The following is a 21,276-nucleotide window of genomic DNA, read 5'->3' on the forward strand; positions in this document are numbered from 1 at the left end:
ATTCGCATGAACTGCAGAAGGAAACCACTCCAGATTTTTCACTCTGCCTCCCGTGTACTTCACAGATCAGCTTAGCACTCTCTAGCAGTCAATACCCAAGCTTAGAAAGGCACCTACACATGTGAAATAGAGGGACAGTAACCACAGGCTAAACTATTGTTCTGCTCATAAACAACTAAACAGTACCGTTAACTGCCAACAAAGGCCTCAAAAGAGCTCAGAAACTATCCCCTACTCCAGTCATCAAGAATCAGCTTGGAGAAACATAATTAGACTGAAAACTGAAAGCAGGCGCAGGAAGGACAGGGCGGGGAGTCTAGAATGTCTCACCTATGTACTGGAAAAGAGCTTACCAGGGTAAGGACATAATCTCTTTTTCCAGTGCAATAGGTGAAACATTCTAGACAACAAGGACATACAAAAGCAGTCCCCCTTAAAATAGCTAGGGTGGGCTTGCTGCGCCGGCCCTTAAGACCGAGGACCCGAAGGCCGAGTCCTGCCTGGCAGCAACATCCACTCTATAGAACTTGGCAAATGTGTGATGTGAAGACCACATGACCACCTTGAAAATCTCTTCAGAGGAACAGCTCGAGCTTCATAAAAAGGGGCATAACAACCAGGACGAGGGAAGTCATCTTGCCACTGTATCGAGCGATGGTGCGTCCGCATCTGGAATATTGCGTTCAATATTGGTCGCCGTACCTCAAGAAGGACATGGCGGTACTCGAGAGAGTCCAAAGGAGAGCAACGAAACTGGTAAGAGGGCTGGAACACTGCCCATATGCCGAGAGGTTGGATAGGCTGGGGCTCTTCTCTCTGGAAAAAAGGAGGCTCAGGGGTGATATGATAGAGACCTTCAAGATCATGAGGGGCATAGAGAGGGTGGATAGGGACAGATTCTTCAGGCTGAAGGGGACAACAGGTACGAGGGGGCATTCGGAGAAACTGAAGGGAGATAGGTTCAAAACGAATGCAAGGAAGTTTTTTTTCACCCAAAGGGTCGTGGACACTTGGAATGCGCTACCGGAGGACGTGATTGGGCAGAGTACGGTACAAGGATTCAAACAGAGACTGGACGGATTCCTGAGGGATAAAGGGATCGTGGGATACTGAGAAAGCTAACCAGAAAATAAGTATAGAAACCCGACCAGGTCGTGCATGTGCAAGACCGGAGGGCTAGGACTTTGATGGGAAGATAGGACGCAATAGGAAACCAAGGTGGCATGGGGGCCCCTTCTGGTGATTTGGACAGGTCGTGACCTGTTTGGGCCGCCGCGGGAGCGGACTGCTGGGCAGGATGGACCTATGGTCTGACCTGGCGGAGGCACTGCTTATGTTCTTATGTTCTTATGTTCTGCCAACGATAAAGCCACACTCCTGGTGGAATGTGCCCTGATGGAAACAGGAGACTGTTTCCCTGCCACAATATAAGCTGACAAAATGGCCTTATGAATCCATCTGGATATCGTGGCCTTAGAAACGGGAGCACCCCGCTTAACTGAATGAGTCAGCACAAACAGATGGGTCAGAGATCTGAAACTCGTTAGTGACATCCAAATAACATAGGAGCACCCTGCGCATGTCCAATTTTTTCAGCAGGCGATCCTGAGTTCTGGAACCTGTCGGCTGAAAAGCAGGCAAACACACTTCCTGATTGATATGGAAAGCCAAAACAACTTTTGGCAAAAAAGAAGTAACTGTCCGCAAACAAACCCCCACCTCCGAAATATGGAGAAAAGGGTCTCTACAAGACAACACCAGCAGTTCGGAAACCCTACGAACAAAGGTTATGGCAACAAGAAAAACAGTCTTGAGAGTTAAATCCAAGAGACACATCCCAAAGAGGCTCAAAGGGAGCTTCAGCAAGGCCCGAAAGCGCCACATTAAGGTCCCAAGCCGGCAAAGGTTTCTTAATGGGCGGCCAGACCCTAAGAGCCCCCTTCAAGAATTGAGCAACATCCGGATGCAACGCCAAAGAGAATTGACTGTCCTGTGATCTAAAACAGGACAGTCCGGCCACCTAAACCCGCAGAGATGCCACAGTGAGGCCTTTATCCAAACCAGCATGAGGAAAAGTGAGAATCCATATGACCGGAGCCGAATAAGGATCCACCTGGTCTTGGGCACACCAATGCTGGAAAGACTTCCACACCTTAGCATAGGCCAACACCATGGACGACTTCTTAGACCCAAGAAGCGTATCAACCACCAGATCTGAATATCCTTTATGTTCTAGGGCAGCGCGCTCAAAAGCCATGCCATAAGGGCAAAGTGACCCGGATCTTCCAAGGCCACTGGGCCTTGACCGAGAAGATCGGATAGACACTCAAGCGTAGACTGCGTCCCACACGCTGCCGCATCAGATCCGCATACCACGGTCTTCGAGGCCAATCAGGAACAACTAGAATGACGCGACCGGGATGAGACGCAATCCTCCGAAGCACTCAGCCAATCATGGGCCAGGAAGGAAAGACGTACAGAAACACTCCCGGAGGCCATGGTTGCACTAGAGCATCGAGCCTCTTCCTTCCTGGCTCAGATCTGCGACTGAAGCGCTGCACCTTTTTGTTTCTTGCCGTGGCCATGAGGTTGAAGAGGTGCTGCCCCCAGCGCCTCACAATGGCTTGGAACGTCTCTGATGACAGGGTTCACTCACCCGGATCCAGAGCCTATCGGCTGAGGAAGTCTGCTTGAACATGCACTGCCGTCAGCGCCAGAGGCAGGCTTCCACAGCCAAAAGAGAGCTATTGGTCCCTCAACAAAGGCCACTGCTGTTGCATTGTCTTAGAAGACCTGGACTGCCTGACCTTCTAGGGTCTTCTATAATGCTCTCAGGGCTAGACAAATGGCCCCGAGTTCCAGACGGTTGATTGACCACCTCTTCTGAGATGGAGTCCAATAGCTTTGAAGAGGACGATGTTCGCAGTGAGCCCCCCAGCCCAAAGGCTGGCATCTGTCATTAACACAATCAAGGAGGCAATGTGCAATGGAACGCCCTCACAGAGCGATTGAGAATGAAGCCACCAGTTCATGCTCGCTCAGGCCTCCAGAGTCCACGGCAGACACATCTGCAAGGCATCCCGGTGAGGTTCCCAGCGGGAAAACAAGCCATGCTGAAGAGGACACATGTGCGCTCTCGCCCACGGGACGACATCGAGCATAGCCACCATGGTGCCCAGAGCCTGTAGGTAGTCCCATGCCGGAGCCGACTTCTTTAGTAGGGCTAAAATCTGAACACACAGCTTCTGCCTGTGAGCCTCGGGAAGGTAAACATGGCCCACCGTCCTTTTGATAAGAACTACCAGGTATTTCAATGACTGCGTGGGCGTCAGATAACTCCTCCTGTAGTTTACAATCCAGCCCTGGTCTTCCAGCACTTGGCGCACCTGCCCCACTGTGTGCTGCTGCTCTGCAAAAGAGGGAGCTCTGATCAACCAGTCATCTAGATAAGGGTGAACCTGCAACGCCATCTTCCTCAGATGAGCCACTACCACCATCACCTTGGTGATGGACCGGGGCGCTGTCGCTAGCCCAAAGGGCAGGGCTGAAAATTGGTAATGTTGACCCAGAACATGAAACCGCAGAAATGTGCAGTAGGCCAGAAAAATGGGAATGTGTAAGTATACTTCTGTCAGATCCAGGGAGGCCAGAAATTCCCCCAGAGCCACTGCTGCAATAACCGACCTCACAGTCTCCATGCGGAATCAAAGAATCTTGAGAGCCGCATTCACATACTGAAGATCCAGAAATGGTCTCTAATCTTTTGATCCTTTCTTTGGCATGATGAAATATACAGAGTATCTGCCTGAGCCCAAGAGGTCGTGCGACGTTGGCTCTATAGCTTGAATATCCAGAAAGCACTGAACAGTAGCCTGAACCTTGCGTGCCTTGTTCCGGCGCCTGGACGGAGAATCCAGGAACCAATCTGACAGAGGTTGGGCAAATTCTAGCTTGTAGCCTGACCGAATAGTTTCCAAGACACTCTGGTTGGCTGTAATGTGCATCCAGGCAGGCAGAAACTCCGAGAACCGACCACCTATCCTCAGAGAGGCAATCGGCTCCCTGGCATCATTTTGTCTTTCAGGCAGGTTGTACAGGACGGGCAGCAGGAGGCTGGGAACCCCTGTAGCCTGCATACCAATCCCAGGAACTCTGTGAAGATCTCTACAATGGGGAAGGTTGGTAGTCACGAAAATTTCAGCATGACCCACAAAAATTAGAACACTCAGAACCCCTGGAGGGTCAAGCTCTATCAGACAACATCTTCAGGCAATGGTCTACCACCAAATCCATGAGGTCATCCAACAACTTCCCCTTGAAAGGCAGCCACTCTAAAGTTGCTTTAGAGATGTTATCACCAGCTCACTGCCGAACCCACAGCATTTGGCATGCCAAAATAGAATATGCTGACACCTTTGCCAGCACTTTCAAAAGGTCATATAAGGCATCTGCCATGTAATCCATCCCAGCCATCAGAAGCTGAGGAGGATCCACTGCATCAGACTCCTGCGAACACAGCCGAGAGAGACAGGTTCATGCTACAAAGGACGTCGCCACAGCTGCTTTAATGCCTAAATTTGTCGTCTCAAAAATTTTCCTGAGTACCACATCCAAAGGGTGGTCCTGCATCTCCTTCAATACCACTCTCCCATCACTGGGAAGAGAGATGCGCCTAGTCACTTGAGCTACCAAGGAATCTACCTTGGGCTGTGCCAGAAGCTGCTGGCACTCCGGCACCATAGGATACAAGCAGGACATAGCACTAGCATTTCTCAAAGGACATTTCAGAGAATCAAATAATAATAATAATAAATTTATTCTTTTATACCGCCATTACCCAAGAGTTCTAGGCGGTTTACACCAACTGCTCAGAGACTATACAACTCAAATCCGGATGCCAAGGAAAGGTCGCAGATTGTGAGCGCACACTGCAAATCCAGGGAGAAGAAGAAGAAGAAGTAAACGGAGTTAGCTGAGCGACCAAGTTCAATTCCAGCAATGATTCAATAATCAGATCAGGCAAAGCTGCAAATTTAAATAAGCGCAGAACAGAAGGATCATCCCAAGGATCCAGAGCTCCTAAGGCAGGTGTGTTAAAGTCCTTCCTCGAGGCCGCAATCCAGTTGGGTTTTCAGGATTTCCCCAATGAATATGCATGAGATCTATTATCATACAATGAAAGCAGTGCATACAAATAGATCTCATGCATATTCATTGGGGAAATCCCAAAAACCCAACTGGATTGCGGCCCTCAAGGAGGGACTTTGACACCCCTGCCCTAAGGGATCCACGGATCCAGTACCCAAGTCCGGATCCCCTTATCTGGGAAGGGCTGCATTATCAAACAAAGGATCAGAGAGGACAGGATCAACCGCTGGATCCCCCAGAACAGGAGTCAAAACATGAACAGGCGGAGTGGGTGAAGGAGGGGAGAACCCTGAGGGCACCCCGTCGCCCACAGATGTCGACGGAGGAGGAGGAGAACAGCCAGCTGCAGAATCTCTGGTTTGAAATTCAGGCCAGAAAAATCTCATAAAGTCAAAAAAAATATGAGGACCCTGGGGCATAGAGTCACCCTTAGATGACTTAAACTTGCGTTTCTTAGGCTGCAGAGGGTCCGCCACCTGGCTACCCGAAGGACCAGCCGAGTCAAGCCCAGAAAGCAATGACGGCTGCCCCACTGGACTAGCCGAACATGGAATCACCTGCTTCTATGAGGGGGAAGCAGAGTTTGTAGCTACCGCCCATCCTTCGCTGTGCCATGCAGCACGTGGTGCAAGGACACTCAAAAAGCACTAAATTTGTGCAAACTTCACATGAGTTCACACGAGGAGACCCCGAGGCCTCCATCCCAGCAAGATTCCTGGCAAAAATTTCAGTTTTGAAGAAGCAGGGAGAAGATGAAAAGATCGCTAAAAATCACTAAAAATCCAAGATGGCCACTGGCACTGAATTCGCTCCAAAGACAAGCTAAAAAACACACTATCCCAATATAATAAATGGCGATTTTTAGTATTTTTCAGGTGGGGGAACACAGGGGATCACTTAAAACCATAGAAAAACCCTCAAAATTAACTTTTGAAAATTGCTGTGAGAGCCTTTCAGTTCTGCTATACTCATTATTACCAGAGACACTGGGCTGTACCTGCTTCCGCCTCTGTTCAGTAGCTGATTCAGAATTCACTGCCACAATGCTGGGAATGCTTTCTCAAAGCTGATCTTTGGGCTGCCATTCAGACTCCCCTGACTATGCCTCCACCCCTGCAGACCGCCAGATATGCACAAGGATGGGCAGAGGTGCGAAAACTCAGCCAGCACACTGTAGTACACCGCTGAGCCCCCTAAGTGCTTCAAACAGTCTGCGCTCACCCCCTGCTTAACAAAAAGCGAGCCAACATCAGGGACAGCCCTGAGCTCCAAGGTATCCTATGCAGACTGGCTAACAGGTACCCAGAAAGGGATCGGCCTGTCAGCTACAGACTGAAGTCTGTGAATTCACAAGCAGGCAGAGCCTCCAAACTGCCTTGAACACGAAAATTCCAACAAAGGAGACAAACTATGTCGAATTAAAACAACAAAAATGAGGAGAGCAGAACATACACAGCTGCAGCCATGCATGCAGAAGGAAAGACTGCTAGAGGGCGCTAAGCTGATCTGTTAAGTACACTGGAGGCAGAGTGAAAAATCCAGAGTAGATTAATTCAGCAGGCCATGCGAGTAAGGGGAAATAACCCTGTTGTCTAGAATGTCTCACCTATTGCTCTGGAAAAAGGATTTTTTTATAATGTGTATGTGTGACACACTAGTTGCTATGAGCTCTGGAAAATAAGATGTGGTATTTTTGACCATTTTCACTTATTTTCCTCAGTTTATAATTTTCAGATAAAAAAAGGATAAAAGATAGTTCACATGAAGAAAAAAAATTGAGGATTAAGTGTTTACTTTCATACTGTAGTATGACAGTACTCACCTTAGCTGTACTAAAAAAATGTTAAAAGTTTATAAGTGCTGATTTAGGATTTAAAGGGAAACGTGGCAATGTCAGCCAGGGAAATAATGGCAAGCTTTATTCCCACAGGGGCCTTATGTTGGCAATAGACAGAGCATGCTAAAAGTCATACATAAAAGGAGATTTAATAACATTTGTGAATTGACAGTTGAAACTTGAAAAAGCCTTACAAGAATCAGTTTATGACTGATAAGGTAAGGAAAGATAATAACACACTATAATGTAGGTTTGGGGGAATAAAATGTCTTTCTAATACAGGAACATTATACTTTTTTTGTAGATTACAATGCATAGGTATGTAATTTCCCTTTAATTCTTTATCAGTAATGAAAAACAATGAGGAAAAAAGGAAAAAAAAAACCAAAACTTACTTTATCTAGTTTGCGTGACCGAAGGGCATGTGCTGCCCTATGATACTGTGCTGTCAGGTAAAGACACTGGGCCAGCCAATAAATGTCCTGCGGCTCCTCTAAATAAAATCACAATACCTTAATAAATATAGACAATTTTACGATCCATTTCTATGACCATAACATACATTGAACACTATTCTAAATGAGTAAGCATATTAATGGCAAAATATTGGCATCTATTTAAATCTTCCTGAATTAAGAAACACTGCCAGTACAAAAAATTTATAGCTTAACAGGAGTCAAAGGTTTGGTGTACCGACTCCACAGCCCTACTGCACACAGAGATTCTCTCATTTGTAGTACCTCCAGAATTTAATCCTGCCTCACTAATAATGACCCAGTTATATACAGTACAGTCTCATCGACTAAATTGATTTTATTTTCAATTTAGTGATCAAAATGTTTCAGTTTAGAGAATTTATATCTGCACTATATTTGTCTATTTTTCTATAGTTGTTACTGAGGTGACATTGCATATTTTAAAGTCTTTGAAAAAAAACAAACGAACATATATGATAATTAACATTTTCTCTGCGTACGGTGTGCTTTTTTAATTTTGTGGTTACCATTATGTTATCAATAAGATTATATTATGTGTATATGAAAAAAGAATGGAAGAAATTGTGTTACAATTAGTACTATTATTATGGGGGTGGAGTCCGTGGCGGAGCTTGCGTGGGGTTACTCGGTTGATATTTATTTATTTTTAAAATTTCTATACCGTTCTTTTCCAAAACGGTTTACAATGAGTTATACATAAAATATTAAGTCTATACAAAATAAGAAATAAAAACAGACAAGTTCAGTCTTACATAAAATCGATTGCTCAGAGAAATGCGTCAGCAAATAGTTGAGTCTTCAACATTTTCCTAAATGAATTCCTCTCTCCGCATTTTCGAATTTGGCCAACAAGGCCATTCCACAGCTTGACTCTTGCACATGTAAAAGTCATGGCATTTGTTTCCACATATTTAGAGTTAGCCTTTGTTTTCAGCAATGCAGCACTTTTGGAACGCAGGGATCTTTGTGGTTGATAATGAGACATCATATTCTTTAAAATTTCAGGCATCATGCCATATAGAAATTGAACACAAAATACACTCCAAAAAACTGCCAAAAATCTAAACTAGTTACAACAAAAAAGGCAGAAATAGTCACTAAAAGGTTCACTAAGGGGGCGCTCAGGACCAAGACTGTGCACACCACGCAAACCGCGTGAAAACTATCATGGATAATACCAAATTAAAGGGTGCTCTCAGTGTGAGCAAACAGCGATAGAAGTCAAGCTCCAACACTTCACAACTTAGGTAGAGGTAAGTGTTGGAGCTTGACTCCTATCGCTGCTTGCTCACACTGAGAGCACCCTTTAATTTGGTATTATCCATGATAGTTTTCACGCGGTTTGCGTGGTGTGCACAGTCTTGGTCCTGAGCGCCCCCTTAGTAAACCTTTTTGTGAATATAGAAATTGAAGACATAGCATAATTGCTTTGTATTGAATTCGAATTGCTACTGGCAACCAATGCAATTGTCGAAAATATGGAGTAATATGCTCATATCTTGATGTTCCAGTTATCAATCTGGCCACGGCATTCTGGACCACCTACAATGCCCTGCACCTGGTCTTGGTTTATTCCCAGGTACAGGACACTTAGGGGGTACTTGGCTTGAAAAAGTTGAGAAACACTGGTTTATGGTATTGGGTTAGTACAGTGACCAATTGGTGTTCAGTCTCTTTTTATTGTAATGGACTCAACACGATCGTGTTTCGGTCCACAAGAGCCTGCCTCAGGAGTCTTATGGTGATCAGAAAGTACAAAATTCACAAATTTTCAAAACATTCTGTAAAACACCTTTCTTTGGTGTACCGACATATCCTGTTGACTGCAGCTTGGATAAACAGCATATGCTGCTGCCCGCGGTTGTAATGCATGCAACACACATTTAAGAAAACCAAGATACAATGAAATGCAGTAATCAAGTACAGGAGTTATTAGCATCCAAAACTTATTATACCCACCTGAACACCACAACAATAGCCATTATGCCTGTAGGTGTCAACTTAATGTAGGTACAGTAGGTTTTGGAGGGCTCACCATGCAATAGAAGCAACCTAAAGTGACATGTGTACCTGGAACTTTTAAAGTGAAATTCACTACAGTACTTCTTAGAAGAGTTTCTTTGCTGTCAGGGCCTCAAATGGCTGTGTTAATATCTAAAGCTGGTTAGGCAGAGAACTTTTCAGCGACCTTATAATAAAAGCTAGAATGTACTGGGTTTTTTTTTTATATCTTTGGGTTATGGGAGGGGGGTCGGTGACCACTGGGGGAGTAAGGGTGGGGGTTCATGCCTTAATCCCTCCAGTGGTCATCTGGTAAGTTTGGGCACCTTTTTAGCATTTAGATGCTTTTATACAGGTCTAGCTCCAAACAACTAAAAAAAAGCCCAGAATCTTTTGTTAAAGGTTTGATTATGCCTGAGGAGCATCCAAGTCCAAAGAATACCCTAAGTCTACCCAAAACACGCCTCTAACACACCCCCTTAAGATTTGGGCACACCGAGACAAAACAATCAAAAATACATCTAGAAAGTCTGTTTTGAGAATGCCCACTTGGATGTTTTGACTAGTAAAGCATCCAAGTACTGGTTTATGTTGTCTTTTGGACATCTATCTTTTTTGAAAATGAGCCACATAGAGTCTGCTGTATTACTTTCTGAATTAATCATTGAACTGCTATGCTTAAGTACAATAAGCTTGAAGAAAGAAGAGCCTTCAATTTTTTTCTAAACTGTAATATTGATCTACTACATGTCTTATGTTGGAAAGCATAAAAAGTCTTTAGAGATAATTGAAAAAATGTATATCTTAAAGATAGTAACAATAACTAGGGAAATATTTATATAATTCTGTGATGAAACTGTAGATACTCCTTGAATCACAGCTCCAATTTATTATATGTTATACAAAATTATTTGTAAAGTGCTCAGACCCATAACCAACTTGTATTGTGATAACACAAGACTATGGTTCATGTGGGACCATCATCGCTCTTTACAGTCCCATCACCACTCGCCAGATATCATTCAAAATTAAATAAGTAATAAAATACAAGTAGCTGTTCAACTTATCTTGACTAGGGAGATGTTGATAACAGCTGTTCTCTGTTAACCATGGTCTGGATTTAAAGTGCAGTGCTCAAACGTGCATTAAAGTAAAACTTTAGCCACAGTAGAATGGATGACCCCCAACTCGAGTTTCGTAGACTCTTCCTCAGGAGGGGACACTGTTAATTAAAATCACAGTCATCTCACCTATAATGCTACTAATATTCATCTGATGTGTTACCACATTTATTCTTAATATTTATAATCCATATCTCCTGTTAAATCATTCATTAAATCAGTCCTATATAAAAAGTTACCTATCCATTACTGGCACCTACCAACTCGGAGGACTAGAAAATCAACACTGAAAAAGGAGCATACCTAACCACTGCTCAAACCAAAATCCTTCCCCCCCCCCAGAAGTGATATCACTTAAAGCTCAGATGTTACTAATGCTATTCTTGGAATCATAATGAGGACCAATCAATCTCCATGTTAAGGCCATAACATCACTTAAAGCTCAGATGTTACTATTCTTGGAATCACAATGAGAACCAATCATTCTCCATGTTGAGGCCATGGGAAGACAGGGTATGCCAATCAAAAATATGGAAAAATAACATTAAAGTGTGTCACGTAAAATTATAAGGTGGCTCATACAGTCATATACTTCAAAAAGATACCTGTGTGTTTATCTAAGATCTGTACACACAACTGATGAGCTTGTTAGTTGGGTTATGTTCTTATTTCTTTGTTCTGTTTTTCCTGATATGTCATGGACCGCCTGTACTTACACTCTGTAAAGACTTATTACAAATATGAGGTCTATATTTGTATTTATATGACAAAATGCTAATAAAACTGATTGAACTTAAAAAAATATATATATATGGAAAAATTATGTTCTTACCTGTTAATTTTCTTTCCTTTAGATGCAGCAGATGAATCCAGAGACCAATGGGGATAGTACACATCTACCAGCAGGCAGAGATAGAAAAACTGATTAACAGGTGGTTCTATTGGCTGGCACTCCTCCTGTATCTTCAGTATAGCTCCTTGCCCAAGCATCCATAACCATCAATAGACATAGCATGTAAAAAACTTCTTTCCCATAAGAAATCTCAAAAGCAATAATACAGAATACAACCATCAATAACAACAAACTTTGAAAGTTGCAAAAGAAAAAAAAACGACAGACAATATCCAGAAAGGGTGGGGCTCTGGATTCATCTGCTGCATCTAAAGGAAAGAAAATTAACAGGTAAGAACATAATTTTTCCTTCCTTAGCAACAGCAGCAGATGAATCCAGAGACCAATGGGATGTAGCAAAGCACCTCAATCTGGGTGGGAAGAAACGCCGCCTCCGCAACAACCGAAGCACTAAAAGCATCCACTGCATGTGCCCCCACATCCAACCAGTAAATCTGAGATAAAGCACTCTCAGAAGACCAAGTAGTTGCGAGACAAAACTCCTCCAAGGAAAAAACCTCTGGACAGAGTCCAAGAAGTAGCCATCACTCTGGTGGAATGGTCATGAAGTTCTTTTGCCAACTGCTTCCCAGCCATCAAGCAAGCGTAAATAATGTTCTCCTGGACCCATCGAGTGATGGAGGCTTTGGATGCTGCCATATGTTTGAGGCATCCCTTGAAGAATACAAAAAGGTGATCTAAACAACTAAAAGTCGTTAGCTCGCGGAGAACGCTACACACTGTGACCAAGCAGATGTAAGCCCGACCCAAGCTTTAGCTGAAATAAAAAAACCCAGGGTTAAACTAGAAACCCGGCAGAGAAAGTCCAGGATCTGGGAAGATGAAGGTGAGGAAGATAATAGGAATCACCACCAGGGGAGCTCTAGAGGTCCCTGGTCGTCAGCTGACACTGCTAGGTCAGGACACTCCCCAAGAGTAGAAAAGCCAACAGTGGCTTTCAAACAAGGCAACAGGTTAGGGAGGAAGTTTGTGCCTTGCCTCCCTAGGGTGCTTCCCAAGCCAAACAGGGTCAATGTTCCTGTCCCTATGGAATGGAGTGAAGTTGAGCCAGCAGAGGACTTGTCCAGGCTCAGGGAAGTGCCTATGGATTTTGAAGAAACCTGTGCTGCTGTGGAAGTTGATTACCCTGAAAGAATGCAGGTGGACTTAGCTTGTTGCCACAAACTGTGAGTGGAATTTACAGTGAAATGTTTGGGTAGTGTTTTGGTTTTTTTGCCATATAACACACGAGTTGAGAATTACTGTGAAAAGCTTGGAGAGGCGGGGAGAGGTTTGCTTCCAGCTGGGTGGGAATTTTGTAAAGCTGTTTTTTTTGCTTTAAATTGCAAACCTAGAGCTATCTCCTTCTTCCTGGCATTTGTCTCAAACCTGCCAGAGGCTTGTTTTTGCTTTGTTTGAAGCACTGTTGTTTTGCAAAGCAGTGCACTGGACTGTGTGTTGTGCTGCTACCCAAATGACTTGAAAGTTTTGGACTGACTAAGAGAAGCTGAGTTTTCAGCCTGAGTTTGTGTTGAACTTTATTTTTCCTTGTTTTGGACATGTTTTGGGACTGTTAGTTTGGCCATTGCCATTGATATCACTGCTGATGAATGACTTACCTGTATATCGATCCAGAGTAAAGCTGAAAGATATTTTCACCCATTTGATTAAGTTTTTTTTTGTGTTTTGTATTTGAACTCCAATCCAGCCTGCAGGGTGACTCCGGTCCGGGTCACACGCAAAAAGTACTGTGTTTGTAGTCACCTGTATCTTGGCCTTGCCTGTGTTAGGCTAAAGTGGTGACCACAACACTTTCAAAAAAATGCAGTGAATAAAAGCACAGCTCCTCATTTCTCCTCCCAGGAAGATGGAAGGAAAAGTGAGAGTGTCATAAAAGAAAGGATGACACTTCCTTAGAAAGAAATTGTGGTACCGTCCGAACTGACACCCCAGATTTTGTAAATCAGAAACAGGAATCCCTGCCGAACAAGGCCCACAACTCAGAAAACCGCCGAGCTGAAGCCAAGGCCACAAGAAACCCCGTGTTCAACGGCACAGCCCTTTAGAGTCTCAAAAGACAAGGATGAAATGAAGCCTTTGGTAAACTGCGAAGAAGTACCTTAAGTACCTTCGGGACAGTGAGGGAATTTTCTAAGTACCTTCCTTACTTATAATTTTAATGTATATTTTCTGTAACCGCTTAGAACCTAACGGATGTAGCGGTATATAAGAAATAAATTACATTACATTACATTACTCCGGACAGGGCTTTCTAAGAGGTGTACAAATATACCCTACTCCATTTAGGAACTGAACTACATGAAGCTGAGAAGTAAGCGAAGAGCAATATAACAAGCCCTTGTAACAAGCTAAGAATGGCACTTGAAGCTGAAGGGAATTGAACGCTAAGCCCTTGGCAATACACTTGTGCCAAAAAAGAACTCTGGAAGGGTGCAAATGTTCAGAAGTACCCAAGAAAGGAAAAACCTCCAAAAGGAAGCAGAAGCCATAGGTAAAGACGTCTGTATCACCTGGATAAGAGAAGAAACAACCTGCTTCGCATAACCCCTTACACGTCAGCCATGACTTTTCAAAAGCTAGGTCGTAATACCAAAGTAGTACGAATATCCATGTTGATCGGACCCTATGTGAGCAAATCCAGAGATACCAGGAAACTCAACAGTCCGGCTGTCGAAAGACTCATCAGATCTGCATAGCAAGGATGGCGCAGCCAATCCAGAGATTCTACAAATACTGTGCCCTGAAAGCAAGCTTGAGATGGCAAATCCAAGCCATCATCGGCCAGGGGAAAACACTGAAAAAAGAGAAACCAGAGGCGAGAAAGAAGCCACGCTGCTATCCCCTCTGACTCCCACTCCCTGCTAGGAAGCTTAGAATTTCGAGACGAGGCCATGAGGTCTAGTTCCAGGAGATCTCACTTCCATAAAAAGAGCTGGAACGCCTGAGCCAAAATTCTCAATATCCAGGATGTAGAAAATTTCACTATTACTAACATTTACACTTTCTAGAGCGTACACAACACTGTACACTGTAACATACAATAAATGGGCCATGTTCAGATTTCGCGAAGAGAAAGTCTATCCAAACTCTTTTCCTGACTCATAAAATGATCTGCCAACAGAAGAGGAAGATGAGGGTCCACCCATTGAAGTAGAACCACAACTTTACCCGCTAACTGAGTACATCACCTACTGCCCAGGCTGTAGAGAAATACCCCCTTCATAATACTGACTGAAAAGACCTTCAGCGTCATTCCAGAAGAATGGTCTAAAGCTCCAGAAAGGTAGCCTGACCATGCTCCAGAGTAGAAGAATGAACAAGTACTGAGTCGCCTCTTAAGACCAGACTCCTGGAGCTGAGGATGGAAGGCACCGAGCCTCCCAACCTGACAGCCCGGGATGTTTGGTGACCATAAGCTAGTCCAGCAAAGACCGAGACATGCCTTTGAAAAGAGAAATCTCGCTGAGCCACCAAATCATAAAGAACGATGCTTGAGGAGCCTACCAAATAATTGGAGTCCTGAGATACCGGGAACCACCGGAACAAAAGCGACTGCTGTAGCATTATAATGGGAAAGCAAGTCGAAGTTCCCAGTGGAGTCAGCAACATGGATCCTAGAACCTATACAGAATCCCATACTCTTGGTCATGGTGACCGAAGAAGAATGCAAACCTGAGACTGTGACCCATCGCCCTAGTCTCTGGGAAGAAACACATTTCTCTCCTATATGAATAAAAACATCTCCCCGATATACCTATAAATAGTACAAGAGAAAAGAGTGCTGTGCAAATTCAAAGATTCACGTCCAAAGAACTGAGGAAAAGAAACCACCCTTTTCGAGTCAGTCAAATGGCCCGACTGGAAGACATCCGAATCAAGCAATCAGTCAAGAAGAAAGTAGGTGAATCGCTTGGTAGTGCCAAAATGGTACCACTGCCCACATTTTCTAAAATGTTTGTGAAGCCTTGGGTAGGCAAAATGGCATGTGCCAAAACAGAAAGTGCTGCTCCAAGAGAGGCAAGCAAACCTAGTGCCGATTCGGAATCCATAGTGAAAATATAAATATTCTCCCAGTTTTTCTGCAGAAATGTGTAACCCTGAGAAACTAATTCAGCAGAATGGGATCCAGCCTGCCCAATGCCCCAGTCTTGGGCACCATGCAGTAAGTGGAACAACGTCCCTTAGTTCCTGAAGAACTTCAAGAACTGCCCTGAGGACCAGTAACACTTAAAAGGGAAACACAAAACAGAGAGACTCCAAGAACGAACCGGAAACCTGAGGAGGATGCAAAGTTGCAAGCATCCTGAAAAATGTTCAAAGCCCCCTCTTCTGACATTATTTCGTCTTCCCACTCATGAGAAAGCCTGAAGAGTAATTGGAAGAAGTCAAGATCCCCTCAGAATGAAGTGCAGAAGGTCAGGGAACAGCAGGATGAGAACTATAGGATCTGTAAGAAAGAAATTCTCCTAGGAAAAATCAAGTTTTGCAATGTAAACAGGAGTATACTGGAACCACGAAAACAGTACTAACTCCATGCAACGTGAGCATGTCCTTTAAAGTGAATATATACTAGACGCAATCAAGAGACTGCATCTACCGCCCCATGGAAAACAACAGCATCCTAACAGGTATCGGACAAAACTCACATCGCTAATGAGAGCTTCAGGGATGAGGCTAACAGCCACATAGCGAGTGCTCCTCCGCAGGTTTGATAGAATAGGTAACTGGCTCCTGGTTAGAAGGAGCTGTACAGCCCTTCCTGTCTGGTCAGGGGGTCCGTCTAGCATGAGAAAATGGCGACAGGAGAAACCAGCATGATAAGCATGGAAATCTGAAGTCCAGGCCCCCTCAGAAATAGAGAAAGAGAGTCCTGGCCGCAGGAAGATGCGAAGTGTCATTATGCCATAGAGACAACCCAAACTTGGAAACTGTTTGTACTACCTTTAGGCATATATATCCTATGCCACTACTAGACACATGCAGCGCAACACAGAGGCCCAAATAAGGACAGTTAAAACAGACAAAGGCTCAATCTGCTGGGACCCCAGAGAGACAATGAGATACCTGTGTGAAATACAGGGCACTATCTTACTGCTGATCTTACTGTGCCATGATATGCCATATGTCGACCCAGTCCAGAGACAAACCGAGACTGGGTGACCTAGCACAGGTCAGAGTCACAATGGTAATCCCCTTGAGTCCGATTAAACTAGCAGCTTCCTTCAAGTAAATACAGCAGGAACACAGACATAGACATATAAAGCTGGTGAAACACGTACAATCTGAACTGGAAAGGACAGAAGCTGCAGCATACCCTGACCAAAGTCAGCTGGAAATAAACTATCGGGAATGCTGCAGCTCTCCCGCCATCGCCGGAGACCCAAGCGCGCGCCTGATTCTCGCCGACACGTTGCTGCTGCGTCAATGCTCCTAGAAACATAGTCGGATTCAAGACCCGCAAAATTTACCCTGCCGCAGCCTGCATAGAAAGAAAATCAGACTCAGGGAATAACTAGAGAAACGGTGCAATGCTTCCCACAGCGCCGGAAAAAACATGTCCCATCTCATGCGCGGTGCTATAAACTGGCACCTGCACAATCAGCTGCACATGGCCGCAACAAACACAACGAAAGGGAGCCTCGGAATAAATAGGACTACTACTGCTTCACTGAAACCCAACGAGGAGAACAAGTGCGAGCATGAAATCGCACCGCTACTGCCGTGCTGTAACCAACAAGGAAACCAAGCGCATGCATGCAAAGGGCAGGAAAGTTCCGGCTCCCTCAATGGATTTCTAGTCATAAAAAACTTAGCCTCAATAAAATATCCATTCCTTAAAAGTATGTTGACCGAACCCACAGTACTAAGACTCCCAAACAGAACCTGAAGTTCAAACAACAGTAAAAAACGCATACATACTCACAAGCTTGTTGTTAGGGCCAGTTGAAGCCAGTAAGAGCTGATTGCAGCACTAACAGGGTAGAATGTAGCAACTGTGGTCTCCCTTTTTTCTTTTTCTTTTTTTTAACAGAGAAGGGAAAGAAGAAAAAAATTGAGACCCAGTCAGACCCTTTAGCAATGGAGGGAGGGTGAGGCAGGGACCTGGGGGAGCCAAGGTGTAACCCCTAAAGCCGGCACCGTTCAGCCAGACACCCCTATCTCACTGAAGAGAAACCTCAACAGGAGAAATCGAATGGCACTCACACTGAAGAGAAACCTCAACAGGAAAAAATAATTTTCCAGTCACAGCCAGAATTCAGGAGCTAGTTGAATAGCGACTATCACCTGCTGGGAGACAGAGCATACTGAAGATACAGGAGGAGTGCCAGCCAATAGAACCACCTGTTAATCAGTTTCTCTATCTCCGTCTGCTGGTAGATGTGTGCTATCCCCATTGGTCTCTGGATTCATCTGCTGCTGTTGCTAAGGAAATTTATGTTCCTTAATCATCAAAAATCTGGACAGATCCCCCGAAAAGTCCCTGACATGGAAAAGAATGGTATATCTCAAAGAATCTATCGAATGAGCCTGCTGCTGCCAGTGAACCACCGACGGAGCTGCTATTCTTCCTCTCCGTATATTGCTAAGATGTTCAGTCACTCGGATTTAAATTTTTCTAATTGTATGGCTTATGTAATACTTATGAACCACACTGAAATCTTATATTGGTAGGCTGTCACACAAATATAATCATAAAGGTAAGTATTACAGAGAGAAACCAGGGGTCTCAAGTGCTCCCAGCCAGAAGCCCGATATATATTACAGAGCTAATGGCTAATATGGTGAGCTATCATCGTTCCCGTTTATTTTCTCTGTAAAATTTTTAGCTATTTTTTGCTTTTTAACTTTTTTTGCTTTTTAACTTTTTTTGTGTTATATATGCTTTTTACTACATTTAGCACGGCTGTGTTGCTGATCTATTACTCTTCCACTTTATGCATGAGTAACTATTGAGCAAACTTTAGCAACTTCACTTAACTTTCATATTGACTTGACGACGGATGATCTCCGTTTCGCCCCTATATTTCAAACAGGTGCTTCATCAGGAAAGAACGCCAAAGGCAACACTAGAAATGAAAATGAAGCACAACAACTTTTATATCAAATCTTTTTTACATTAAAAAAATTTTTTTAACCTTATTTATTTTAAGACCTTATTTTAAAATGTATTGTTCTTGCCTAAGAACAATACTAACACATTTAAATAAGTGTTAAATATATGTGTTAAACAGGGTCCTACAGCGTCGCTAAAGGGAGCCTTCCCCTAATTAAAGATCTTATTAAAGAGTTTTTAAACTATCTTTAAACTAAAGAATTTTTCAACCAAGTAACCAACACTAGAACCGCAATCTTCAACTACAACTCAAGCCTCAAAAGAGGACCTAGCTTTACCAAACAGACAACGAACCTCATATGCCATACCTGTAAATTCCCTGACGTTGCACAGTTACTTAAGCTGAAAATGAAGTGACTGCTCCATAAACTGACCCAGGAAACTTAACGGATCAATTAGCATTAAGTAACTCCTACATCAAAGATACTAGCCAATTTTTACTGTGGCTACAAACTATTGACTTACTAAACAAACCCACAATTTTGGTTACATTGGACATAGTGTCGTTGTACACGTCTCTCCCTCAGGACAAATGTTTAGACGTTGCACGTTCTGCTTTAGATGCTCGAGCACGTCCTCATCAAAGCCCAACCCATTTTATTATGGCCTTATTAGAACTGGCCTTAACAAAAAACTTTTTTACAGATGGGCAAAAGCTTTACTTGCAAACAAAAGGGGTGGCGATGGGAGCCACATGTGCTCCCTCAGTCGCCTGCCTATACATGAAAGATTATGAAGAGGTACATCTAACATCTCATCAATGGCATCTATATGTATTAGGTTGGAAAAGATACATTGATGACGTTTTCATGGTATGGCAGGGCTCTAAAGAACAGCTTTTTGAATTTGTTGATTGGCTCAATAGCAAGGACAGTAACATTCAGTTTACTATGAATCAATCTACTCTGGGGATTAATTTTTTAGACACGTGGGTTAGTATTGCAGGTAACCATCTTGAGTCCAAGCTGTACGTTAAACCCACTGATACCACGAGCTTGTTGCAATATGACAGCTGTCATCCTATTCCGTTGAAGAATAGTTTACCTTTGGCCCAATTTTTACGCTTTAGACGAGTATGTACCCATATGGCTGATTTTAAATCTTCAGCCAACAAGTTAACTAAGAATTTGAAAAATAGAGGTTACCCGGATAAAGTGTTAAAACAATCTTATCGGAGGGCAAAATACAACCATCCTGAATGGCTTTTACAGCCATCAACTGCAGCAAGATGTGGCAATACCCAGAGGTTAGATACTACTAGTGAGCTTACTAATGCTGATGAGTTTCAAACTTTCATCCTCAGGCACAATGTAGAGTCGGAACAGATAGCCAGCATAGTACGAAACCACTGGAGAATAGTCCAGAGGAGTCCTTATTTTGAAGATTCCAAACTCCGCTTGACCTATTCAAGATCTCGCAATCTCAGAGAACATCTTAGATTAAAGCCAGATCCACCATTAATAATGGGTAACAACAAAGGGTTTCACTCAAGATGTGGCAAATGCAAAGTTTGCCCTCTAACGATCCAGGGAGATACTTTTGAAAATCCTGTAAATCACAAACAGTATCTACTGCGATATACCACTACATGTAGATCTGATTATGTGATTTACATTATTAAATGTCCTTGCCAAAAAATATATGTGGGTAAAACCACCAGACAATTTAATATCCGAATGGCAGAGCATAAATCGTGTTTAAAACTACAGAAAAAAGAGGCCCCATTAGTGGCACATTGCATTAAACATAAACATTCTTTTGAACAACTTGTATGTATGGTTATCGATAGAGTTGTGGCATCAGTAAGGGGAGGGGATAGGGGGAAAAAACTGCTACAAACGGAGCAGAGGTGGATTGACCGCCTACATAGCCTACAACCTCGGGGTTTGAATATGGCTATTAATTGGCAGGTCTTTTTCTGATGTGATGTATTTAATTAACCTTTTTGTAAGTGTGTCAGATTTGTGTGCAAGTTGGTATGTATGCATGCCTGTGATTCTGAGTAATAAATAGGGTAGCATATAATAAGTACGATTTAGGTGACGTCGTTGAATTGCTACTCGGAAGTGACGTCAGACGCTCCCGATGGTTTAAAATCGCCACGGCATTTGATGTAGCTTCTTGATCCGTTAAGTTTCCTGGGTCAGTTTATGGAGCAGTCACTTCATTTTCAGCTTAAGTAACTGTGCAACGTCAGGGAATTTACAGGTATGGCATATGAGGTTCGTTGTCTGTTTGGTAAAGCTAGGTCCTCTTTTGAGGCTTGAGTTGTAGTTGAAGATTGCGGTTCTAGTGTTGGTTACTTGGTTGAAAAATTCTTTAGTTTAAAGATAGTTTAAAAACTCTTTAATAAGATCTTTAATTAGGGGAAGGTTCCCTTTAGCGACGCTGTAGGACCCTGTTTAACACATATATTTAACACTTATTTAAATGTGTTAGTATTGTTCTTAGGCAAGAACAATACATTTTAAAATAAGGTCTTAAAATAAATAAGGTTAAAAAAATTTTTTAATGTAAAAAAGATTTGATATAAAAGTTGTTGTGCTTCATTTTCATTTCTAGTGTTGCCTTTGGCGTTCTTTCCTGATGAAGCTCCTGTTTGAAATATAGGGGCGAAACGGAGATCATCCGTCGTCAAGTCAATA

General features: G+C 43.3%; 1 protein-coding gene across 4 annotated transcripts in view; it reads right to left on the bottom strand.

Moving 5' to 3' along the window:
- Positions 1-21,276, bottom strand: part of CDC16 (cell division cycle 16) — a 226,676-nt gene that overhangs the window by 165,173 nt on the left and 40,227 nt on the right. For 2 of the 4 annotated variants that reach the window (XR_004539864.1, XM_033948568.1), the window contains exon 3: positions 7,381-7,478. The exons of 1 other annotated variant lie outside the window; for it this stretch is intronic. Coding sequence is in view for 1 of the 3 variants with exons in the window: in XM_033948568.1 (XP_033804459.1) it covers positions 7,381-7,478 (98 nt within the window). In the remaining 2 variants the exon portion in view is untranslated. Of the gene's footprint in view, positions 1-7,380; positions 7,479-21,276 lie in introns of those variants that run through there. One more of the 4 variants, XM_033948570.1, reaches the window with a different exon arrangement.

The sequence above is a fragment of the Geotrypetes seraphini genome, chromosome 6, assembly GCF_902459505.1.
Source record: "Geotrypetes seraphini chromosome 6, aGeoSer1.1, whole genome shotgun sequence".
NCBI lineage: Eukaryota > Metazoa > Chordata > Amphibia > Gymnophiona > Dermophiidae > Geotrypetes > Geotrypetes seraphini.